Here is a 25,248-nt window from a genome sequence, read left to right on the forward strand (position 1 = left end):
GGCGCCGGCTTTCATGCAACACAAATCGGGGCCGACTGATTCGGACAAACCGTGGAATTTAAAAATGAAATTGTGTCGCAAGATCAGCACTTAAATGCATCGGGAAGAAGAGGGTGAACTGCGACAGAGATCAGCGGGGAAGCAACACATGCAGGAAATTGGACATACGATCTTAGTGAATGGCGGCAGACCCGAATCTTCGTCGGACATTCGGGATCGGCAGCGTCAATGGGGCGGTGAGTAAATGTGCCCCATTGTCTCACCGCATCATGACTCCGCACGGTGAAATATAGGACATGTCCTATATATCGTTGTTTTCCGGGACTGGCCGCTTGCTTCTCTATGGAGAGGGGAGGTGTGAATGTACCCTTATACTGAGCGTTGAATCTGAGTATGGGATACTTGGCAGAAGGAGCCCACTCAAAATCGTTGCACATCACTGATCCATAGGAATTAGTAATTATTACTTTAGCCATGATAAGTGCAAGTAGTCCTCTACTCCTGCCTGGGACCAGCAACTTGAGAGACTAAGTAATATATTGAGTGATGAAACCAATGGCAAGAGCCTTACAGTATAAGCCTATTTAGGCAATTCAGGCGACTTCTTTACGGTGTTGAAGTTTGTTTGGATTACTCTATGTTCTTCCTTAATAATTTAGTTATATGTGTTTCACAGCCCCCTGCGTTCCTCCAGACGTCTCCTTCCCAGGGTGATGCCCTTGTCCAAACCAGGTAACTTGAAAAGCTGCTCCTTTGTGTGCCCAAAGAGTTGGTAGTAATAGTTGACATTCATAACCGAGTCACAAGGCATCTTCTACATCTACAGGAGAGGCAGTTCTAACATCGCCATTGACAGGGGGCATCCACCACACCTAGAGGAGAGGCGGGTCTACCATTACCATAGACAGGGGGCATCCTCTACACCTAGAGGAGAGGTGGTTCTACCATCACCATAGACAGGGGGCATCCTCTATACCTAGAGGAGAGGAGGTTCTGTCATCACCATAGACAGGGGGCATCCTCTACACCTAGAGGAGAGGAGGTACTACCATCACCATAGACAGGGGGTATCCTCTACACCTAGAGGAGAGGAGGTTCTACCATCACCATAGATAGGGGGCATCCTCTACACCTAGAGGAGAGGCAGTTCTACCATCACCATAGACAGGGAGCATCCTTTACACCTAGAGGAAAGACGGTTCTACCATCACCATAGACAGGGGGCATCCTCTACACCTACAGGAGAGGGAGTTCTACCATCATCATAGACAGGAGGCATCCTCTACACCTAGAGCAGTGATGGCAAACCTTTTAGAGACCGAGTGCCCAAACTACAACCAAAATCAACTTATTTACCATGAAGTGCCAACATGGCATTTCAACCAGTAACTTATTGCTACCTGTTCTTAAACGTCATTCACTTGTATTGGCTCTCCTAAGGCCCCAAATGTAGTAGAAAGAAGGTGGGCAAATTCAGACCACCATAGTAGCTTCTCTCCGGGAAGAATGGTGTGTTCAGCAGGATGACCTCCAAAGACAATGCAGTTCAGTCAACACCTTCTCACTTTTCCTACAGTTTCAAACAGCCAGCAAAGTGTCGCTTTAAAATAGCACAGAGAGCAGCATCCCTTAAGTTGCCTGGGACTGCATGTGATCCTGTTTGGTGAAATTGGGGTGATGGCCTGAGTGCCCACAGAAAGGGCTCCGAGTGCCACCTAGAGGAAAGGCGGTTCTACCATCACCATAGACAGGGGGCATCCTCTACACCTAGAGGAGAAGTGGTTCTACCATCACCATAGACAGGGGGCATCCTCCACACCTAAAGGAGAGGTGGTTCTACCATCACCATAGACAGGGGACATCCTCTACACCTAGAGGAGAGGAGGTTCTATCATCACCATACACAGGGGGCATCCTCTACACCTAGAGGAGAGGAGGTTCTACCATCACCATAGACAGGGGGCATCCTCTACACCTAGAGGAGAGGCAGTTCTATCATCACCATAGACAGGGAGCATCCTCTACGCTTAAAGGAGAGGAGTTTCTACCATCACCATAGACAGGGGGCATCCTCTACGCTTAAAGGAGAGGAGTTTCTACCATCACCATAGACAGGGGGCATCCTGAGAAGGGGCTCTACTATTGCCATAGACAAAGGTTCTTTACTGTAAGAACATTGAAACTGTGGAACCATCTGCCGCAGGAGTTTGTTATGACAGATACTCTGTACACGTTCAAGAGGGTCCTGGATGCCTTTCTGAAGACCAAAAATATCAAATGTTAAGGGAACAAAACATTTTGTTAATTTGATGTTGATCCAGGGAATTATTCTGACTGCTGGGGTCAGGAAGAATTTTTTTACTAATTTGAGCCTATCGGCAACTGCCTTGTATACATTTTAATGCCTTCCTCTGAATCAACACTGTAGGATTTGCAGGTTGGCATTGATGGACATGCATCTTTTCCCTACGTTAACTACTAATAAACTATGAAATAATGTTATAGGGCCATTTATCTCCATCACCTATCCTAAGTCATCCTAAGTCATCAATATTACAAAGCTTGAAGTCCAACTCCTGGAACTCTTTCTCATCAACTAATTAAAGAGATTGTGACCTTGAGTCACCTTGAACTACTATTTTGCCATGAAATATTAAATGAGTAGTCTCTCTAACTCCTTCATATGTCCTACAATGGCAATGTGAATAAATATAAGAGTGAGTCTATCTTTGATGGATCTGGCCCAACTATATATTACCCGGTCTACCAAGCTAAATGCAGAGAATGTATATGTCATGCATTCAGAATGTCTCACTCAGTGGTTGTCAGGTATGCAAAATCCAGAAAATAAATTTAGAGGATAAAAATGACAATGTAAATGACAAGTACGGTAAATGTTAAATTCCGATATATTTTCACTAACCCACACATTCTATTTTTGCCTTTTTTACTATCGCTTTTTTACTTATCTAATTACAATCTGCCACCTTTATCTATGGCTCCTTTCAATGCAACCCTATTGGGCACTCTGGCTAGGGCTGCACACCCCATTTCTTCCTCCTTCACTGCACTCTACTTTCCATATGCTGAGTTCACTGGTCCCTATACTATCTGCAGAGGAGGAAAACCTAAGCAGCTGTTTTCTAAGGTCAGATAAGGGGCCAGCACAACATGAGCCTTCAGTGCTAAGGATGACTGGCGCTGTGATGAAGGCACAGAAACATGGTGCGTGTGGATCCTTTTAAGGTCATTGACTCTGTGTGCTTTATACTTTGGTCTCTCTTTAGCATGTGAGGTGTGCTTTCACCACTATACAGTACTATATATGCGTTGAATATCAATACAAATATATAAATACAAATATCAACATTCAGCTAAATGTCTCATTGAATTTATGCATTGACACCCCTTTACTTTTTATGCTTAGCAGTCCACAGGGTGGTCCTAGCAGCTTTCCTTGTATGCCGATATAGCTGTCAATCACTGATTAGAACCACCCATTGGGCTACTAAGACATAGCAGATATTTGATTGGCTCCCGCTCCTCCTTATCCTTGCTGTTAGATTAGACTACATTTCCAACATAATATCTAATTTTTAATTTTTTTAGTAATTTTCACATATTGGCCACATTTATTAAAGGGTTTGCGCCATTTTTCTGTCTGAATGTGCAAATTGCTTGCACGTGTATTAATGAAGTGCCTGCGCCAGTTTGCAGTGCCTGCTGCCCTTTGTCCACCGCGCCACAAAATTCTTCACCCGGAAGGGGCGTTCCGATGCCGAGTCAGATCGTGTGACACATTTATTACTGCAACTCAACAGAATTGTGTTGCACGGTAAATGTTGAGGTGCACCAAAAAAAGTTGGTGCACACTTCCTGAGCAGTGCAGGGGGCGCCAGATTCATGAAGACCGTCTGCCACTTTTGATGAATCTGGCGCCCCCTGCATACTCCACAAGCAAATTGCACCTAGTACACACTGCACTACTTTTGATAAATGTGGCCCATTGTTCTGATTGTGATTCTAGGTCCATTTTTCATTCTGTTGCCTACTTGCATAGTATTGCATGTACCTTTCAAATTTGTTTATTTCAATTTTGGGTACAAAATTCCCTGTTGTAATGAAAATCATTCAATATAATAGGTGTTTTGAACCAAGATAATTTTGCCAGTGCATGGAAAATATTTATTTCACCAATAATATGAAATTTTCACACTCCAAACCAATCAATTTCAGTTCGTTTTTCATTTTTTTAACCATTTTTCTCAATGAATATTTATTGCTTACTTCCTAGTTCCTGCCACCAAGTTAACAAGACAGCGTGTTCCCAGCACTGGTCAATGCCATTGCAAGTATGACTTGATGGCGTTCTTCCAAATTTGTGAGCTGGAAGCAAATGGAGAGTGAGTATTCATAGAGTCGTTTTTTTTATTTTTTTTTATCATAGATTAGTAAATCTACAATCATCTCTTTTTCCTCTTTCCTATTATAAAAAGAAGACTACAAACACATCCATCACTCTTTCTAGAGGCCTCTCCAATTTTAAGATCAATTACCAAATGCCTGCGGCATTCAATTTTTACTGTTTAGTGGTCTCAGACCTACCAAAAAACTTTATGTTCCACTGATCCAGAGATACATTGAAATGTTTAGGTATCATTGTCACTAAGGACCTTCTAGGAACTGGCCAATACCCTTGTACACCTTTCACTACCCGTTTACATCCCACTATAGGTCATCTTAATGCTCTTTCACATGTCCAAAAAGCCCACCCATATCAAATAGAGTGACCTAGACAAGGGTATATCCATTAAGATGATTTAGGTTTTGTATGATTTCTAAATGGCAATGATCCACTTGCCCTTCCCACAAGCCATGGCTAGAATTGTCAGTCTTCCTTTATGACTCTTCCATCCTTTATAGTAATTCATCTTATGTGTGATTTATATTCTCTGTTACAGTTATATACCTGTGGCAGTAGATCATGGAAGTGGTTTACCTTGTCATGGGACCTTCCTTCTCCACCAGGTAATCCTTCCTTCTCTCTTTTGTCCATTTGGGTTACCAGTGTTTTGTATTAAATCTGTCTAATCAACTCCCTTACCTCACAACAGGGTATTCAAAGACGCATATCTGTGACTCTTGTCCATGAAGCAGGGGCTGAATTGAAATGGCTGGAGGTGCGGGAACTAGTAGTGGGTAAGTATTTTCTTTCTCATCAAAAGTGAAGACTCGACTTTTACTAGTGACAATTTATCTCATTGAAATATTTTCTAGAACAGAACTAATATCTAATTTTGTCCCTTCAGGGAGGATCCGGAATACACCAGAGGCTGACGAGTCTCTAATTGATCCCAACATCTTGTCCTTGAATATTCTATCTGCAGGCTATCGTCCTCCAGAAGGGGGTGACCGGTAAGTGTTTAGGACCACATTAGCGTGTCTATTTTTAATTGGCACAGGGGCATAATGCTAGAGGAGCTCCGCTATAAGCTTTGTATGCCACCTACTCTGCTTTTTACCCCTTCATTAAGCATGAAACAGAAAAACTTTAGCATGAGCTTCCCTACACCCTCACCCAATTTTCCTTTCTAACTCACAAACCCTTAAATCCAAGTCACAGCATTTCAGGACTTGTGTCATCATCCTTGTTCTTTTCGATGGACCCCACTCTTTAGATCCACCATTAATCTCAGCCATCCCATACCCTCTTCACACCCTACCCTCTTCTCATGCACAGTTCTTTTCACCGTATGTTTTAACTCTTTCATACATACCATGTGCAAATGCCTAGGTTGTTCATTTAACTCTTTTCACACCCGTCACATTATTATCATATGTAACTAAAACTTCCTTATGACACCTATCTCGATCTAACCAACCCACATAATTCTCACAAAGTCCCTCCTAGCTGTCCCAGTCCCACTACTATACTGCCTTATATGACTTGTTATGGTAGAGCTATTTTTACTAACACCATTGACTGATATGCAGACCTCTGAATGTATGTGTTGGGATCCATCGGTGCTGATAATTCCCATTCCCCTGATGCCGGCACTAACGTCTCATTATTTGTATTTCAGGCAGTTTCTTGATTCAGACACACCTAGGTATTTTATTTTTATCATTCCTCAACCCGGCTGCCTATCCTTTCCTTCTTCCCGTCATGCTGCCATTTTCCACTGCCTGCCTTCTTCTTCCTCCTCTTCTGCTTTCATATTTTCTGCTGAATGTTTAAACATGTATTTTCTAGAGATTTGCTATATATAACAACTTTATAGACAACATAGTTTCCTAACCCTCATTACCATTCTGGTCCTTTATACTTTTCCTTGTCTTTAGTACCTGCCTGTCCATGATAGTACAGCCCAGTAATGCACGGAGAAAGGGAATCCTACATTACAGTTTAGACTGTTAAATTGTCAAATAAAATTTACCTCCACCTCCATAGATCACATGGTTTGGAGCTGAGGATTTTAAAAGGAACCCATCACCAGGAATGTAAACTTTAGCTGGTGCCAGGCTCCAATAGCCACTGCAGTGATTTGCTCAAAAATACATTTGTAGGCATTCTGATTTGTTTCATTACTTTATAAAAGTATATATAACAAATTACCTGTGCAACATCCCCCACCGGGGCCTAGCCTTTTCTTGGGGCCGGGAGGCAGCCGGGGCCCAGAATGCCGGAGTGGCTGGCTATTGTGGCCTAGGGTGTGCTGATGCCACGGTGCTTGGCTGGGTCTCCAGCGGGTGGTGTGTGCAAGAAAGGCTGAAGTTTCGCCCTGGGACAACCCCTGAGTGTCTGTAAGATAGGTCCCTGGGTAATGGATGGGGAAGCCGTCTGTACGATGGTGGTAGACAGCCATATCCAAACATCAGAAGGAGGCAACCTTGTGCAAATCAACTCAATGTTCTTTATTAAACAACAGGTAGCAGCCAACGGGCCTAAACAGTCAAACAACAGATCTGAATTCAGGCTGGGGTAATGGAGGGGGAGCTGTGTCCACTATGGAACTATGGAAGCTTCAGATCTGGATGAGAGTCTCCTGACTCAGTTCCTGGGATTGGGTTCTGTGACAGCACCTGGAGAGGGCACTATTCGCAACTACCAGCCTGCCTATACGTTGGCAGGGGTGTTGTACCTGTCTCACAAGGAGCAGCTCAAATGGCCCAAGTCTTTCTGATGTGCAGATGTCTCCAGCTGACAGGGGGGAGTGAGCAGGAGAGAGGCAGAAGAAGGAGAATGAGTGAGGACGAGGAGAGGTTGACCGTGGCTCATCAGACGGCACTGATAGGGAGTCTTTATAAGGTACTGAAACTATTCTGAATGTTGACAAAAGCGTTTTTGAACTCATCCTTACAGAGGCTATTGAAACCTGTCACCAGCTAAAAATTGTATTCCTGGTAACAGGTTCTCTTTTAAATGGATAGCGTATTGAATAACTTTAGGTAGAGGCTAGGGCTATTTTTTATGGTTTATATTTTTTTACCTGATGTTTATAAGCAGAGTTGCAGCTAATGAGGGAGTGATGTAAAGGTATGAGACAATCTGGAGCCCGATACCGTACTGAGGCATCCAATAGTGTAATTCTATACATTGGGTGCCAATGGCCACACCTTTTCTTCAACAGAGATTAGAACAGTGTGTGAATACTGTGTGAAAACTGCCTTACCATACAGCATTGATTTATAGTTTTGTCATTTTGTTTTTTGGTGGGGGCACACATAGCCAAAACTAGAATTGGACTGGGATGGTAGAGTAGCATACTACTGTATTCCTTTGCTGAGGTTGCATAATACAGTATATTGGATATATTATGGAGGTCAATAGTAGCTTTTTAAACTCGTATATCAATAAATATATTATCAAAAAGCATTCATTGGGGCTATCAAACCAAATACATTCATAGGTTTGATGACAAATCTTTGAACCCTCGTGTGCGCTATCACTGGGTTCCCAATAATCATTAAGGTGGGGGTCCATTGGCTCGATAGGTTTTTGTATCTGGTTGAACAGAAGAATAAATAGTATGACTGGTGATGTATGTATGACTAGTATGACTTTTTGTAGAAGAGGACACTTTAAAGTTGGAGCTTACTTTGTAAGATAACTCCTGATCCATCTCCGTCCATGTACTGCACTGTTTTCTGCTTTCATGTGTTTGGGTTACCTGCCCCCACATTGTTTTGTATTGCCCCTGCCACTTGCACTCTCTCACTCTGTATATTTGGGGCTCCTACCTTCAGCAGCCAGTCCGTGTGGGGCACCAGGTACTCACTTCTAATATTCTGCCCTTATTTCTTGCTGTCTGTCCTTTCTTGCTATACGGTTATTTCTGCCTCTTGTTTTAGTCCTTTCTAAAGTCTTGTCCCCAGAATGTCTCTGTTCCCAGTCATACGTGTTTTACAGAAAAAGGTCTGCAGTGCCATTGCTTGTGCTTGCGCATTAATCCAGATCTACAAGTCAATTTAACTTTTCTTCCCTGTACTACATATGAATAAATCCATATTCTTGCTTTTCCTACCACCTTCTTCTTCCATAATGTAGTCCATTATCATTTCCTGTATATTCTTTTTTACTCCTTTCGTAGGTCATTATATATGCTCATTTTTATTGTTCCTAAACTCCTTTCGCTTCTCTTACCCATGGTCATCAGTTGCTACACTTTACCGCTCTTTACCATTATCTCCTGGCAAGATCCTAACCCTGCTTCTCCATCATCTGTTTCCTTCCCATCTTCTTCCTCTCTATCTGCCTTTCTTACTGGTATTAAACTGGTAACTGTGTCCTGTCATGCTGTTATGCATGTATAATGCTACACATTCATAGGCAGTTTATGTCTTTTTTTTAGGGTTTTGCTATTCATACTCTACAAAATATAATATTGTAAAAAAGCAATTTTCTACAATTTTTTTTATTAGCATTGTATCTTCTTTATTATCAGAGCTTTTTCACACTATGGGGCAGATTTTAAACTGTCTAAAAGTCAGAATGTTCTTAGTTGGCCATGGCAACCAATTACAGCTCAGCTTTCATTTTACTAGTGCTCATAAATATTTCAAAGGGGAGCTCTGATTGGTTGTCATTGACAACTTAGAACATTCTGGGGGTCATTTACTAAGGGCCTGAATCACGTTTTTACGTAGTTTTACCCGAATCCTACCGTTTTACGCCGTTTCCCCCTGAAATGCCCCGGGATTTTGGCGCACACGATCGGATTGTGGCGCATCGGCACCGGCTGCACGCGACGGATATCGGGGGTGTGGCCGTCAGAAAACCCAGCAGATTCGGAGAAACCGTCGTATTTAAAAAAAAAAATGTGTCGCTTGACACGCGCTTGCCTGCACCCGGCCTGGCTTGGTTAACTTCAGTGCACTCCGACGGAATTCAGCGCAGCAGCGACACCTGGTGGACATCGCGCGCACTACCTTAGTGAATCCCGCAAGAACCCTAATCCTCCACAGAGAACGCGCCGCTGGATCGCGAATGGACCGGGTAAGTAAATCTGCCCCTCTGTCTTTTAGACAGCTTGAAAAATCTGCCTCTATATTTTTAAGTAAAGTGCAGATTGTCAATAATAAGCAAAATATATGCCAGAAATGTATGCCCCTAGGGCAGTGATGGCAAACCTTTTAGGCGCCGAGTGCCCAAACTACTTCCAAAACCTACATATTTTTCGCAAAGTGCCGATGCGACAATTTAAACAGTAACTTATTACTCCCTGCTCTGTCACATGTTTAAATTGTATAGGCACTTGAGGACACCAATACAGTAGAAAGAAGGAGAAAAAACTTTGGTTATCATTGTAGCTTCCTTCTAGGGTCCTGGGCTTCCTAGGACTGCAAGAGGCCTGGGGTCCTGTCTGGCAGAGTCTGCGGTGGGGTGATGGCACGAGTGCCCATAGAGAGGGCTCTGAGTGCCACCTCTGGCACCAGTGCCATAGGTTCGCCACCACTGCCCTAGGGTAAAAGAGGGTTTCCCAAGACCATATTTTTTTCATAGATTTATAGAACTATAGAAAAACGATTTATTTAAGCATTAATCTAATGTATATTTACTTTGACCATTTTAGACATAGACTGCTTTATGTATGAGTATTAATATACATAAGACTACTATATGTCAGTATGTCTTCTTGTGGTGTACATGTAATAGTATCCTACACCAGACTCTATTTACTGCTAATAGATTTGTTATATTCCAGGGATAAAGTTCTGATTTTAGTTCATCCACCTTCTTTAATACTCTCAAAAAAATCCATGTGGAGACCTACCATAACGTGTGAACAGCTGATTATATAGGGGCCTTGAGTATTTGATTTTGGAATTGTTTTTATGGATCCCAATTGTGCAGCCATGATAGGTTTTGGAAAAGCTCCCGAGCTTGGAAACTCTGCTCCTGCTTATTAATGTTTCTAGCACACGGCACCATAGCTTCCTATGGGCTTAAAGAAAATCTACCAAACAAACCCATAATGATAAACCAGGGATAATGACTCATAGATCCAGGCACTGGGACTGTGGTAATCTTCTTATATTTGTTATCCATGGTCTACTTCCTTCTAAAATCAACTTTTAAAATGATGCTAATAAGCCTGCAAAAACTATAGGCATGTCACCAGAGCCTCTCCATGCTACAGGTTCATAGGCTCTTACATTCTTAAGGAGCACTTCCCCCCTCCAATTGTGTGCTCACTGCTGCCAAGAGTAGAGAAAGTGCAGGGTGGAAGGTGAGACTGGGATGTGCTGCTGCAGTGTAACAGCCTGTGAAGCCAGAGCGCAGCTGGCTTCTGTAACACGTCCATGACCATTAAGGCTCATTAGCATGATTTTAAAAGTTGAATTTATAAGGAAGGAGGCCATAGATAATAAATATAAGAAGATTATCACAGTCACAGTCTTTGGATCTATGAGTAAGTGTCCCTGGTTTATAATCCATTGACTTTGAGGGTAGGTTTCCTCTAAGCACATGGCCAAGGTTTCCATAGCCCTGCTTATAAGCCAATTGCTGAGCAGGAACTATTCCTTCCTGTGTTTGTGGCCCGGGCAGTCAGGTAGTTTTGTGGCGCACACCCGTGGATGACACACAGACTGCAAAAACCAGTCCAAGGGATCATTTTGGGCTGTGAAATGCAGGAGGACTCAGGGATGAGAAGTTACAATGTCCTTTAGCAACTTTAAAACCCAAAGTTCCAAATTGTCATTGGTAAATAGAGTCTCTGGTGCGATGTGTATTTGTGTCCCCCTCTGTGTACACCGCTTAGCAGGGGCACATGTTTGCAGCAATGATTTAACCACTTCTTCTCCTGACAGGACATTCTTTCACTTTGAAGTAGCCTGGGATAGTTCTATGCACAACTCCCTACTGCTGAACCGTGTCACTCCATACAGAGAAAAGATCTACATGACACTGTCCGCCTATGTAGAGGTAAGACTACATGATATAACTTACACATGTCTCTAAAGAAATATTAGCTCAATTTCAGTAAAGAACATATTTTCCCTTTACGCAAATCCAATTCAATACAGTAATGACTTGTTGTGTGGATTTTTGTAATATACCTTACGTTTCTTATTGGTTTTTCCATAGACAAAATGCAGATAAACAAGAAGTGTGCATGAACAATTATGTCATAGAAACAAAAAGTACACATAGAAGTCAAAGTATATAAAGTCCAGGAATACAAATGCAGAATATGAACATTGAACTCACCAAGTTCAAGTTTACTCCTAAATTAGTTATGTATTATGATGATGTGTCTGGATAAAATAAGGAGGAAGATTTTAAGATTTTAACACTGGATTTCACTCTTTACAATGTATTTTCCAATAGTATCTTTAGCAATGATACAATTAATCATGATTTGCTTTTACTTGTATAAGAATACAAAATAAACTGTTATTATGTGTTCCAATGAACTTAAGCATTTTACACAAAGACAACAACTATCCTATTAAATCTGTTCCAAACAGATGGAGAACTGTACCCAGCCGGCAGTCATCACCAAAGACTTCTGCATGGTCTTCTATTCTCGGGATGCCAAACTGCCTGCATGTCGTTCCATCCGAAACCTATTTGGTACTGGAAGTCTCCGTGCTTCTGAGGGGTGAGTTTATGCTAAAAAAGAAGACTGTGGCCCACATTTATTAAAGCCCCTGCACCTGATTTCTGTCTGACTTTGCTCGTTCTTTTCAGTGCAAACAGCTTTCACATGTATTTATAATGTGTCGCAGCTGCTCTGTACCCGAAGCCACACAAAATTCTGCACAGAAAGAGGTGGTGCCATATTTATCATCCAGAATTGTGTTGCATGCTCAATGTTAATGGTTCACCAAAAAAAAAGTTGGTGCACTCTGTCGGAGCAGTGCAGGGGGTGCTAGAGTCATGAAGAAAGGGTGCCACAATTCATGAATCTGGCGCACCCTGTGCTATACACAGGAAAACTGCACCTAGTGTGGTCTGCACTGTTTTTGATAAATGTGGGCCTATGTCTTGCCAAGTCATGTTGTCAATGGGGTTATGTTAGCAAGGCCGCCATCAGCGGGGGTTAAGTGTAACTGTGTCCAGGGGGCCCGAAGGAGGAGAAGGGGCCCCAAGTCACAGAAAACCCTCCTTCCTTCCCAAATGCAGGAAACTGACTGTGAACACAGGGCCAGATTATCATTATGTGGGGGGCAGAACTGATCATAGTTGAAGGTGCAAAAGGTGCATGGCAGTAAGTGTCAAATTAAAATCATGCCCCTTTGATTGCACAAGGCCACCATTGCACTACCAACAAAAAACTGGAATAATTTATAGCTTAACTGTGGTGTGCATGGTTGTTTTAAAGAAGCACCATAATTATTAAGAGACATTCTCTCCTTGATCCTAACTTTTTTAAACCTAACTTTTCATTTTTCCAGTAACCGTGTGACCGGAGTATATGAGCTCAGTCTTTGCCGGGTTGCAGAAGCCAGCAGTCCAGGTAAGTGGAATAACCTTCATTTTCTGTTCTGTTTAAAGCTTTCAGCACTTCTGATACAGGCGGTCCCCTACTTAAGGACACCCGACTTACAGACAACCCATAGTTACAGACGGACCCCTCTGCCCACTGTGACCTCTGGTGAAGCTCTCTGGATGCTTTACTACAGTCCCAGACTGCAATGATCAGCTGTAAGGTGTCTGTAATGAAGCTTTATTGATAATTCTTGGTCCAATTACACCAAAAATTTTGAAACTCCAATTGTCACTGGGGCAAAAGAAAAAAAATTGTCTAGAACTTCCATTATAAAATATACAGTTTCGACTTACATACAAATTCAACTTAAGAACAAACCTCCAGACCCTATCTTGTATGTAACCCGGGGACTGCCTGTATATGTTAGAAGATTTCATCGATCCCCTATGGCGGCAGTTATTCAAAAAATCATTGTTAAAGAGAACGGCTGACTCCCTAAAAAGTTAAATGAATTCCTTAATTTTGTCATAATGAAAAATATGTATAACATTAATAAAACAAAACATAGTTCACCTTTTATGCCTTTACTATGCATCATCATATCTAAATGCTCTAATATTAAACTTGTGTATCTTACCCCTACTTGTCATGTTTATCTAGGGATGCAGAGAAGACGCAGGCGTGTACTCGATACATCTGTGGCATATGTGAGGGGTGAGGAAAACCTTGCAGGGTGGAGGCCACGAAGTGACAGCCTAATCCTCGATCATCAGTGGGAACTGGAGAAACTTAGCCTTCTACAGGAGGTACCGTATGCTGGTGCTGGATATGTATACACAGGCTTCTAATTTGTAAATAAGCAACATGTTATCTGTGACAGAATAGAAATTTCTCAGTCTCCCATAGATCACAACACATCATTTTTTTTGCATATGTAAGAATTCTGCACATTAAAGCAGCAATACATTATCCAACAGATATTATAACATTACAGCATAAATTATGAATCAGAAGACATGAGGGGAGGCTGATGTCTGTAAAAGGGTCCGTCTAGTTACATCACATATCAATGTTGTCCAAAATCTGACTGGTTGCCAAGAATTAAGTAGTGTAAGTTCTCACATTTTGAAAACCACAAAATAGTTATGTTCCAGGTCATTCTGGTCACAATATATTTCAGAGGGACCATGGACAAACAGGAGATGGGCTAAAGTAAATACAGGCGGTCCCCTACTTAAGAACACTCGACTTACATACGACCCCTAGTTACAAACGGACCTCTGGATGTTGGTAATTTATTGTACTTTAGTCCTAGGCTACAATCATCAGCTATAACAGTTATCACAGGTGTCTGTAATGAAGCTTTAGTGTTAATATTGATTCTTATGACAACCCAACATTTTTAAAATCCAATTGTCACAGAGACCAAAAAAGTTCTGGCTGGGATTACAATGATAAAATATACAGTTCCGACTTACATACAAATTCAACTTAAGAACAAACCTTCAGACCCTATCTTGTATGTAACCCGGGGACTGCCTGTAATTAGGTTACTGAAGCTGGTAACTGACAGTCAGCTTATAGGCATGAGAAATCTGAAATATGAAAAGTAAAATGTGTGAAAACTAAAATATGTAAAGGCTAAAACATCCTTCTTCTCATCCTTGTGAGAGGCCACTTTCTTATATGTATATACAGTATATAATATATTGCAACAAGTGACATTATTTATACAGATATTATTTTATTATATTAATTTTTCCATATCATTATATAAATATTAGAATTTTAGCAAGCCCTGTACAGCTATTACAGCAATGACAATTAATAATTCTTTGTAGTATTTTTGGAAAAAATTATATCATTTCACATTTTCAATACTAATGCAAGTTCAACTGGAATAATGTAGAGCCCAACAGTGGCCCTACCACAGCTAGGGGCAAAATATGTATGATATAAAATATAGGAAGACTATACATTCTAGAAAAAGAATAAATACAGAGCTTCCTCTCCATTGTTTATGTACGTGTTTAGGTGGAGAGGACTCGGCATTATCTACTGCTGCGTGAGAAGCTGGAAGCCACACTCAGGGGAGGAGGCGACTCTCTTACTCCTTCTCCTACGGATGAGCTGCTCCCACTCAGCCCCACATGTCAACTGGTGCAACTCCAAGAAGAAGGCTCCCCAAATGTGGAGGAAAACCCTCTGGAAATGGCGAGTGAAAGACAAAAAGAGCTGGCTGCCAAGGTACTGAGCCGTCTCTTATACATTTCATGTGTCCTACATGATAACATAGATTGTACTGAAATGTCTCATGTCCTAAAATCAGCAAAACTAAGTCCCTAAAAGAAAGAAGAAAATAGCTTATTGGCTTGATTAATATAGTTAGTTCTTTATGGGTTACAGGGTAGCTACCTGTTTGTGAACCCATTTGTGTTCTTGTTTTCCATGGGTCATTGCATTTTTCTTAAATCTAAATCTAAGACATGTTTTCCATTCCCTTACACTTTTATAAGGGAATGAATTTCACTTGTATATTTTTGTATCTTTTTTATTGCCAGTTGACCAAAAACAGATTGATTACATGTTAAATCACAACATATTTCACTGTTGTCCTATGGAGTATTACACTGACTTATTATGTATCTATATTACTAATTCAATGATCTGTTTTACAGTGTCTTCGTCTTCTCACCCATACTTTCAACAGAGAATATACTTATAGTCATGTTTGCGTAAGCGCCAGTGAAAGCAAGGTGAGAATATTATATTCTGTGTGTCTCTCTCTCTACATATATATATACACTGTATATATCTTCTCAATCAGAAATAACCATAGTAGCTAGAGAGTAGCTGTACATTTTGTAAGCCAGCAAAGACATCAGTATTCAAAGGGACCTTAAAGAACCAAACAGGTGATTTGGCTTTGTATACAGATGTGTGCACCCATACCCAAGCTTCAGTTTGTAACATGCAGTTCATAACAAGTGGGGGGGGGGGGGTCACACAGCGACACATACAGTATATCAAGATGTGGCAGATTATTGAAAAATTATGTTGTTTCTAAAAAGTCCAGGGAACAGGAAGAAAGGAAGCAGATGCCTATATATATGTATTCCTGAGATAGAGAATCTAGATTTTGGAGTCACAAAACTTATGCAAGTGAATATTATTTTACACCACTGCATAATATGATATATATCAGCTAGAGGTGAAATCATCAAGGAATAACTTGTCTTGTCATATATTTGCAGCTATCTGAAATGTCTGTGACACTCCTACGTGATCCTTCTCTTCCTGGACTTGGGGTCTCAAGTCTTACACCCTCTAGTACCTGTCCTTCCCTGGTAGAAGGTCGATACTGCAGCCCAGAGACCAGGTCAGTGTGGACCAGCAGTCACATTGTACAAAGCAATGAAGCAAAGTGTACAAAATAAATTAAGCAGCTAAGGGGATGGGATGTAGACAACTGTAAAATGATGTTATATATAGGGTGTAAGAAGTGCACCAGATCTGTCATAGGATTGTGGAGATGTTCAGACATCATGGGGGAATTTATTGTGCGCCGGAGTATGATAGAGGACTCCCCCTGTGTCTCTTGCAGGATACAATAAGAAGCTTAGGGCACTTGATGTATCCGACAGTTGGCACGGCAGACAAATAAAATTACGCAAGGTTTTTAAAAAGTATGCCAGCACCAGGCAGGAACACCCCATGCCCACCCTATCTGCTGGTGGCCATGCCCCTCCACGCCCCTTCCACACCCCCAAGGGTATCATCGCAAATTCTTGCAGTGCTCAAGAATTGGCAATTATTTTAGCTCTGATAAATCCCCCCCCCCATATATCTATTTATAAAAATTAGTTATTCTCTTTTCATTAGGAATAGGCTTTTATAACCTACGTCTATCACTATGTCTATGATGACATCCCATTTCCTCAGGAGAGCAGAAATAAGCAATAACACAGCTTGTCTGACAAAATAGACTGCAACATAAAATCAATTAAATTATTTTATGAGTTCATTAGAATAACTATTTCTTATTCCAAGCTTCAAAGCTCCCCATAGATTTTACCAGAATTGTCAATAACTTCATGGTTATAGAGTACTGCTAGTATTAAAGTGTCCCTTCTTGTAGAATGGTGTTAATATACAAGATATAAAGTAATTTCCCACCACTTTTATAAATGGCCGTCAACCAATCAATGCTTGAGATGTGTCCCTGTTGCCACTGATTGGCTGTACAGTTTTTCCTGTCTGTTAAGATTAGGAAGCAGAGGCCAGCGAGGACTTAACCAGTATCGATAGGAGAAAAGTTAGGGATTCTGATTTTATTGTTTAACAGAATTCTGAGCCCATTTATTTTATATTACTTGGTTTTTGAAAAAGTTTAAACAGTTTATCCTAGAAAGTTGTGGCCAGCAGCTGAAGCTAAAAAATTGTCTCCCTATGCTGCCAGTGTCTATTTTATTTAAAATCCGCATTGGTGATATCACATTGAAGACACATGACCACTGCAGCCTATCACTGGCCTCTATGGTATTCTACTGAGGCCAATGATATCTGCAACAGGCAAGTGCTATCAGTGTAATATCACCGCTGCAGCCTCATGTTGCATTTATAGTGAGATCGGCAACAAGCATCTGATGTCTTGCATTATGTACATATGAAACAATCACAAGCATTTCAATGGAAAGGCAGATTCGATCGGGCCCAGCCCTGTCCCTGAGCATTTGCATTGCATTTGTAAACTGAACACACCCTCAGGATAGAGACCAGCAGTAATATGAGCCACAGGGGGTAGAGAAAAGAAAGGGAAGTATGAGTTCATTTTACCATAACAGAAAAACTTGGCACTCAACATTTTTTTCCTTTTTTTTAAAGTAGAGCAATCCAAAGAAGTAGTAGAATATATAGTGTATATCTTTGAAATCATCATTTTTTTAAAGCGTCTCTTGCTGCTGGTTACAACAATTTATACAAATTTTTTTTTTCATCTCACCCCTCTCCTCTCCATAGAAAGACCAGCAGCCCATTAGTGGTGTGGTGAGACACCATCTGCTCACGGCCCCGTGACCGGGTGCCATAGACCTCAACGGGGGCCGGTTTCCACCTGCAAATGTGGGTTTTATTCCACCAGTGTTCAGACAGGCAACATTTCACCTTCTCAATTAAGGCATTATCAAGCCATCTCCATTGAAAAGCTGAAACGTTGCCTGTCTAAACACTGGTGGAATAAAAAACACATTGCTTGAGGCGTGCTGCTTCATCGTATTTTATTGATCTGGAAGACAAGACCTTCACCTGCACCCATTGTTTGCTGCAAAATATTTATCATTTTTTTGTAGCTGCAAATTGAACAAGTCCTTACCTAAATTATTATAATGAAAGCAAAATATCCAATAAATGTTATTATCAGTAAAAGTTCATTGCTTGCCTGTGTATTAATGTATCAAAAATGTTTTCAGCCCCCAGCCTCTTTCCCGTGCATTTAGCCCAGAGAGGGATCCTCTAAGCCCTTCAGGGGACCTGCAGAAGTCACCAAGCGGTGGACTCAAGACCCCTCTTAGTTTGTATATTCCTGATATACAAGAAATACGGGTCAGGTATGTATAACATTTGGACTGAAGTTACCATTTAGCATTCTCAGTTGATATTGATTCTTCTTTAAAAACATAATTCTTTGAAATGTTGATATATATATATATATACATATAGATATAAATGGAACTTTGCAAGAAAGAAAGAATCGAGGCAATAGTCACTGAAGACACAATGTAGATAGATGTAGGTAAATATAGATGTGAGAAGGTTGCATCCGAATAGACCAAAAAATCTGGCCAAGCATTACCGTATTTTTCGGACTATAAGGCGCACTAAAAATCCTTAGATTTTCTCAGAAATCAAAGGTGCGCCTTATAGTCCATTGCGCCTTATATATGAACCATACTTACAGACAACAGAACTGCCACCTGCTGGTCATTCATCCTTATAATCAGGAGCACCTTATACTCCAGTGCGCCTTATATATGAACCTAGACGTTTTAGCAGGCATTTATTGATGGTGCGCCTTATACTCCGGTGCTCCTTATAGTCCGAAAAATACTATAAATAGCCACAAGCATTAAATATCATCAAATAATCATGATTTTCCTGTAGGTATGTAGTGTTATTTAGCAACATTTTAATGAATCTTCCTTTGGGATCTAAGGATCAGAAACTTAGAACAACTATTACTTAATATCATGTATCTATTTTTCATTTTTCCTACAGCCCTATTGTCTCTAAGAAGGGGTACTTGCACTTTTTGGAACCCCATGCAGGTGGATGGGTGAAGAGATATGTGGTTGTTAGACGTCCTTATGTCTACATCTATAACAGTGACCGAGATCCAGTGGAGAGAGCCATTCTGAATCTCTCACAGGCCCAAGTGGAGTACAGTGAGGATCAACAGGCCATGCTGAAGGTAAGGGTAAAATATATTGCTCTCTCTCTTTACAATTGTGCAAGAGTAGGTTAAAAAACATTGTGAGGCTAAATTTCCATTTCACAAATGTGCTGCAGAAATTTACACAACTCTACGGTTACATTCACACGACTGTGTGGGGGACATATGTATGGCCGCAAGCTAATGGTCGTACATATGTTCCCATAGACGGCAATAGACACACGGAGCAATATGGTACCACACACATGCAGCACTGTACTGCTCCGTACACGGGGAAAAGATAGAACATTTCTTATCTTTCCCTGTGTGCACGCACAAGCCCTATGCATATCTATGGAGAGGGGAGGGGTCACCATCTCCAGTGCACCGGATGCATGCTGGATTGAATGTAGCCTAAAAGGGAGTCTGCCACATGTGTGTTTCTAGAGTTTCTTGATAAAATTAGCTCAGAAATACCCATACTAGTAAGTAATGAGAATAGAGCTACATGTAATCATTTGTTTAGAGCCAGTAACAGGGGCGTAACTTGAGGGGGTGCAGAGGGTGCGGTCGCACCAGTGCCCAAGAGGTTTAAGGGGCCCATAAGGTCTCACTTTCCCATACGAGAAGACTATTACTATAAACCATACATTATAATCGGGGGCCTGGCACAGACTTTGGACTGGGGCCAATCTAGTTGCGCCACTGTCCAGTAAATAACCACAAGTGGTGATTCCTCCAAAGATACTGCTCTCCTGGTTATATTTAGATATACAATTACAACTCCTTGTAGTTTTAAAGGGAATGTGTCACCAATTTTCATTTTGACACATTAAAACCAGATAACCCAATATATAACTTTTTTCAAACTCGTTTCTCATCTTTTGCAAATGATTTTGAAGGCTGCCATCTTGCCTGAGCCTTGCTTATCAGCATTTAGTGACATGCTTTACAGCAGGCTCGTGGTCATAGGCAGTAATAGTCTGGATTTGAGAATTATGGAAGTTTTCTAGACATGCCTTGAGCAGATAGGAGGTGTAAGTAATCATCTATTGTCAGTAGTGGAGTAAATTATTGAGTTTTCTACATCTTCAATTGTAATCCTGTATGTGATGTAAACTTCATTATTTCTAATTAGCAATAGTCCGATTAGTGTAGCGATATCTAACCTATGACACCCATGTCAGAGGTGACAAGCCAGGGTGTGTGTGCTGACATGCAGCAAGCTGACAGCATCTTTAGGTGAGGAAACTCTCCTGCTGAGAGAGGTAATGGAGGCAAGATGTTTGCCCCGCACTCTCAATGGAAGAGTTGCTCTGCCTCTGGATGCTGACGCTGTCTGCTTGCTGCTCTGGCTTCACTATCTGACAGTGTCAGCATCCAATATTGGGGCAACCCTCCTGCTGAGAGCACAGCTCTAATGGTGGTCATCTTACCTCCATTAGTGATGGCAGTCAGATAGGCAGTGAATCCAGAGCTCTGGCCTGCAGTTTTACATATTTCGGACTAACACTTGAACACTAGAGCTGTGCCTCACAGCTGCCCTTTCAGCGACCAAGGTCCATTCTAGTGACTACTGAGGGGAATAGGCAGTAGTGGATTATAACATAGGTGGTTTGGGCGGTAAACTGGGGCCCAAGCCTTCTAGGCCCATGGCCACCCAAACTACACACCACATTTTATACTAAGAAGGACCTTCACCCATGAAATCCTTGTACATATGTTCCTTCTCTCAATGCACATGTACACAAGAGATATTTCACGACGTTTCAAGGTCGGTCCTCCAAAGGTTCTGAAACAGCAGATTGAAAGCAGGCAGAAGGGACGCATCCTCCATCCCCCAAAAAGCTGATTCTAGCACCATATGTAATAAGTAATTGCAGATTAGTAAGGGCTATAATATTCATACAGGCAAGGGCCCATGGCAGTCTTCATCCGCCCCTGGGAATAGGACAGTCATCTAAGCTGCCTTACATCCTACCAAAATCTCAACCTGCTGTCAGTGTACCCACAACAGTTACCTCTCAGCAATACTGGGAGAAGAGAACTTTCTGTTAGTAGAGCTACAAATATCACAAAATAATGGATTTTTCTAGTGTCACACCATTCAAATTTATTTTTGCAAATTTTGACATGCCAAGCTAAGGAGATTGGGCATCACTGTTCTACTAGCTAGCCAACTGATCTGAGTGAAATATGAAAGATACAGGCGGTCCCCTACTTAAGGACACCCGACTTACAGACAACCCATAGTTACAGACGGACCACTCTGCCCACTGTGACCTCTGGTGAAGCTCTCTGGATGCTTTACTATAGTCCCAGACTGCAATGATCAGCTGTAAGATGCCTGTAATGAAGCTTTATTGATAATTCTTGGTCCAATTACACCAAAAATTTTGAAACTCCAATTGTCACTGGGGCAAAAGAAAAAAAATTATCTAGAACTTCCATTATAAAATATACAGTTTCGACTTACATACAAATTCAACTTAAGAACAAACCTCCAGACCCTATCTTGTATGTAACCCGGGGACTGCCTGTATAGTTGTTATTATTATTAAGATATATATTAGATGTTACATGCATTTACAAAAAAAATGTCTAAAAATGATGTTTAAATTAAAAACTTGGTTAAAAGAAAGATAATTTTCTGGTGACACCTTTACTTCAATGCTGAAGATACTTTTATCTGTAGATCGGTGACAACCAGAAGTTGACTGATGTTACAAAGTATCTGGAGTTTCAAGAAAGAAATCTGAAGGAGATGCTGTATGCTGCTTTACACAAAGAAATCACGTCCAGTAAATGGAAGGTGATTGTCCTTAACCCTTTATTGTTTTTAGAATAAAATATCACCGATAACACATGTAAGGGAAGATCCCCTTCATTAGATCGAGTTCTCAAAGGAATAATAAAAACAATAAGAGGTTAAACAATAATAACCCCCAAGTATAAGACGTGATTCCTTGGTAGAAAGAACCGTACACAACCTCTTTCGGCCATTCTTCATAGTAATGCCATAGGAGTGTGTTACTGTAAATGTGTAACTCTTGTAGTTAAACAGACTGACTTCTCTAAAGGAATTTTAGAAAAATGAAAATTCTGTTATCTGAATGTTAAGTTGCGACATCTGATGACGTAGCTTTAATCCAATACAAATATATCACCTCTAAAAATAACTATAAATCCCCTTTATGCTGACTACAGGCGGTCCCCTACTTAAGAACATCCGACTTACTGACGACCCCTAGTTACAAACGGACCTCTGGATGTTGGTAATTTCCTGTACTTTGGTCTTAGGCTACAATAATCAGCTATAACAGTTATCAATGATGTAATGAAGCTTTAGTGTTAATCCTGTTTCTGATGACAACCCAACATTTTTAAAATCCAATTGTCACAGAGACCAAAAACATTTTGTCTGGAGCTACAACTATAAAGTATACAGTTCTGACTTACATACAAATTCAACTTAAGTACAAACCTACAGAACCTATCATGTATGTAACCCGGGGACTGCCTGTATTTGGTAAAAGAATTGCGAAATTTTGTTTATCATTTCATCCTTTCTTACAATTTCTGTTTTTACTTCCACAGACCCCCAACACCTTTGCTGTATGCACACAACACCGCGGCATTCTGCTGCAGGCCACCAACGATAAGGACATGCATGACTGGCTCTACGCCTTTAACCCCCTTCTGGCTGGCTCCATTCGGTGAGGATGTATGATGGATCACAGGGAAAGAATGATCCACTACCTTGGAGTGGTGGAAATGAACATTTTTACATAGATCTTTATGAATTTTAGGTTTAGGCTGCTCCATTCGAAGACATATTTAAATATTTATAAAATATATATATATATATTTATTTAATATGTTATAAATTGGTCTTGCATATTATAGATTTACTTAAATGTATTATTAGCAAATTACACTTTGCTGTCTTGTTTAGTTCTATTGTTATAAACTGGATACAGACATAGTGCTATGAGCTATTGACAAACAGTCTCCTTCCTTCTTTCATGACATTTATATATGAGTCTATATAAAGACTTACCAAGCCCAGTCACATGGGAAGATATATTTGGGTTAGAACTCAGTGAAGACTGTACAAGAAAGAAAAAAAAAACATCTCTAAGTTACTTTCTTCCTTTCTTTTTCTTTGTTTCTCTGCTCCTTTCTTAGGTCCAAACTGTCTCGACGCAGAACAGCCCAAATGAGAATTTAATGGGATACCCAACACTGTTCTCTATTTTTATCAACCTGTTAAACCATTTATTCATTTCCCCATATCTGCACATTATAACAGCCCTATCCTCTATAGCCCTTGCTCACTTCTGCTCCCACTGAAGACCTTTACCTAGGGAGGCATCTTCAGACTGTCCAGATATTGCTGAAATATACTTCGGTTCATCTTGGGAGTCTTTTAACAACATCTGGGGAATCTCAAGGTGCCCCCTCCTGGAGTAGGGAATCTCAATGTGCTGCTTCCTTACTTTCTATTTCCCTATCTTTCTCAACTACAACATGGGCAGGCAGCATTGTGCTTTGATGTCTATATTCTTAGGTGGGTTAAAGAACAACTACCTGGTCACAGTGCAAATTCCATAGACTCTGAATCAACGTTAAGCTAGTGATCTGTATAAAAGACAGAGAATAAGAAAGAATAGGCAATTATTAAGCAGGATGCTACATAATAATGGCAATGCCTGGATTTAGGAGTCCTTACAGTAGAGGTAATCATATGCCCCTTTCAGCATGCCCAGGCAGCACCCATAATCTCATACACACAGTGATGGTAGGCAATGTCAATTCTAATAATTCATGAGTCTGTAGCTTATTGAGTTTATCGTGGCTTAACTTAAGTGCTTTATTTAAAAACATTGATAAACTTCTTACCCATGAAAATTCACCTTGCATATCATTATGTACCATGATTGTGGGTGAAACATAAACATATAGTGTGGGACTGGACACTACATTGTATATACTTCTGTCTTTGTAACGGCAAACTCAACACAAAAGCTCCTAACCTCTCACTCCTACACTTAGTATGTTGTAGCCTATCAGTTTTCTATGTGAATATCTAGAGAAACTAGCTTATAGGATTAAAGGCAGTCTATCACCTCTCCCATTAATATTAACCCTCATACAGGGCATCTTCCTCTGATAAAGAATATGCTCTATTTCCAGTGTCATAGATTCAATTCAATTCAAAGAAGCTATATTGGCATGGCCAAATGCAAGTTAGCCTTGCCAAAGCATTGAGAATATAGGGGGTATAGGAGAGGGGTGTTGGGGGTTATAGCAATTCATGAAATATCTCAGTCCATAGCAGACTCTGAGATATTGTGGCTATTGTGGTCTTTTCTTCACTCAGAAAGGGATTTCTTTCTCCATGAAACTGAAGTCTGGGAAGAGAACTGAAGTGAGTGTCCCTCACTGCTGAATATTTGGAGCAGTATAGCGCTCAATAATGTTTATCCATTATACATGAGGTGTGCCTTTTGCCACCTATGTAGCAATCTTACTGCTAAAAAAAACCCTCTCCTCACACGCCTGCACTGCCTTATCCTGCTGATGAACAGCTCCAGCCTTTGCTAAATTGTCACGCCTACCCCTGGTGAAAAATTCCTGTAAATACCAAGGCCCTTGGTTGTCCAGTACACCAAGTTTCTCTGTGTGGGTTTTTAAATCCTGCCTTGGAGAATGCCCCATATGTGCAAGATTTGCCCTTTGTATAAGTTACCACTGGAGATGAGCGGACCTGATGCCCCGTGACCCGGACAGATTGGCGGCCAAACAGCCAATCCGGCAAATTGAAGCCCTTAATAACTTCAGGTCAGGCGGCTGAACCTGAAGGCCAAACCCGGCCATCGG

The 25,248-nt window shown here is 40.9% G+C and overlaps 1 protein-coding gene across 14 annotated transcripts in view; it reads left to right on the top strand.

The window, feature by feature from the left end:
* Positions 1-24,508, top strand: part of KIF1A (kinesin family member 1A) — a 101,503-nt gene extending 76,995 nt beyond the window's left edge. For 3 of the 14 annotated variants that reach the window (XM_072143238.1, XM_072143240.1, XM_072143244.1), the window contains 17 exons: positions 677-732; positions 4,295-4,403; positions 4,962-5,028; positions 5,115-5,199; positions 5,310-5,415; positions 6,084-6,110; positions 11,314-11,428; positions 11,974-12,107; positions 12,904-12,965; positions 13,599-13,744; positions 14,973-15,185; positions 15,617-15,694; positions 16,193-16,317; positions 18,407-18,544; positions 19,212-19,404; positions 22,963-23,081; positions 23,554-24,508. In XM_072143238.1, coding sequence (XP_071999339.1) covers positions 677-732; positions 4,295-4,403; positions 4,962-5,028; positions 5,115-5,199; positions 5,310-5,415; positions 6,084-6,110; positions 11,314-11,428; positions 11,974-12,107; positions 12,904-12,965; positions 13,599-13,744; positions 14,973-15,185; positions 15,617-15,694; positions 16,193-16,317; positions 18,407-18,544; positions 19,212-19,404; positions 22,963-23,081; positions 23,554-23,596 — 1,816 coding nt within the window. In that variant the 3' untranslated portion in view covers positions 23,597-24,508. Of the gene's footprint in view, positions 1-676; positions 733-4,294; positions 4,404-4,961; positions 5,029-5,114; positions 5,200-5,309; positions 5,416-6,083; positions 6,111-8,247; positions 8,272-11,313; positions 11,429-11,973; positions 12,108-12,903; positions 12,966-13,598; positions 13,745-14,972; positions 15,186-15,616; positions 15,695-16,192; positions 16,318-18,406; positions 18,545-19,211; positions 19,405-22,060; positions 22,178-22,962; positions 23,082-23,553 lie in introns of all 14 variants that reach the window. The other 11 variants (XM_072143239.1, XM_072143241.1, XM_072143243.1 and 8 more) reach the window with 7 other exon arrangements.
* Positions 24,509-25,248: the final 740 nt, after the last annotated feature.

Source organism: Engystomops pustulosus, chromosome 3, assembly GCF_040894005.1.
Source record: "Engystomops pustulosus chromosome 3, aEngPut4.maternal, whole genome shotgun sequence".
In the NCBI taxonomy this organism is placed as follows: Eukaryota; Metazoa; Chordata; class Amphibia; order Anura; family Leptodactylidae; genus Engystomops; species Engystomops pustulosus.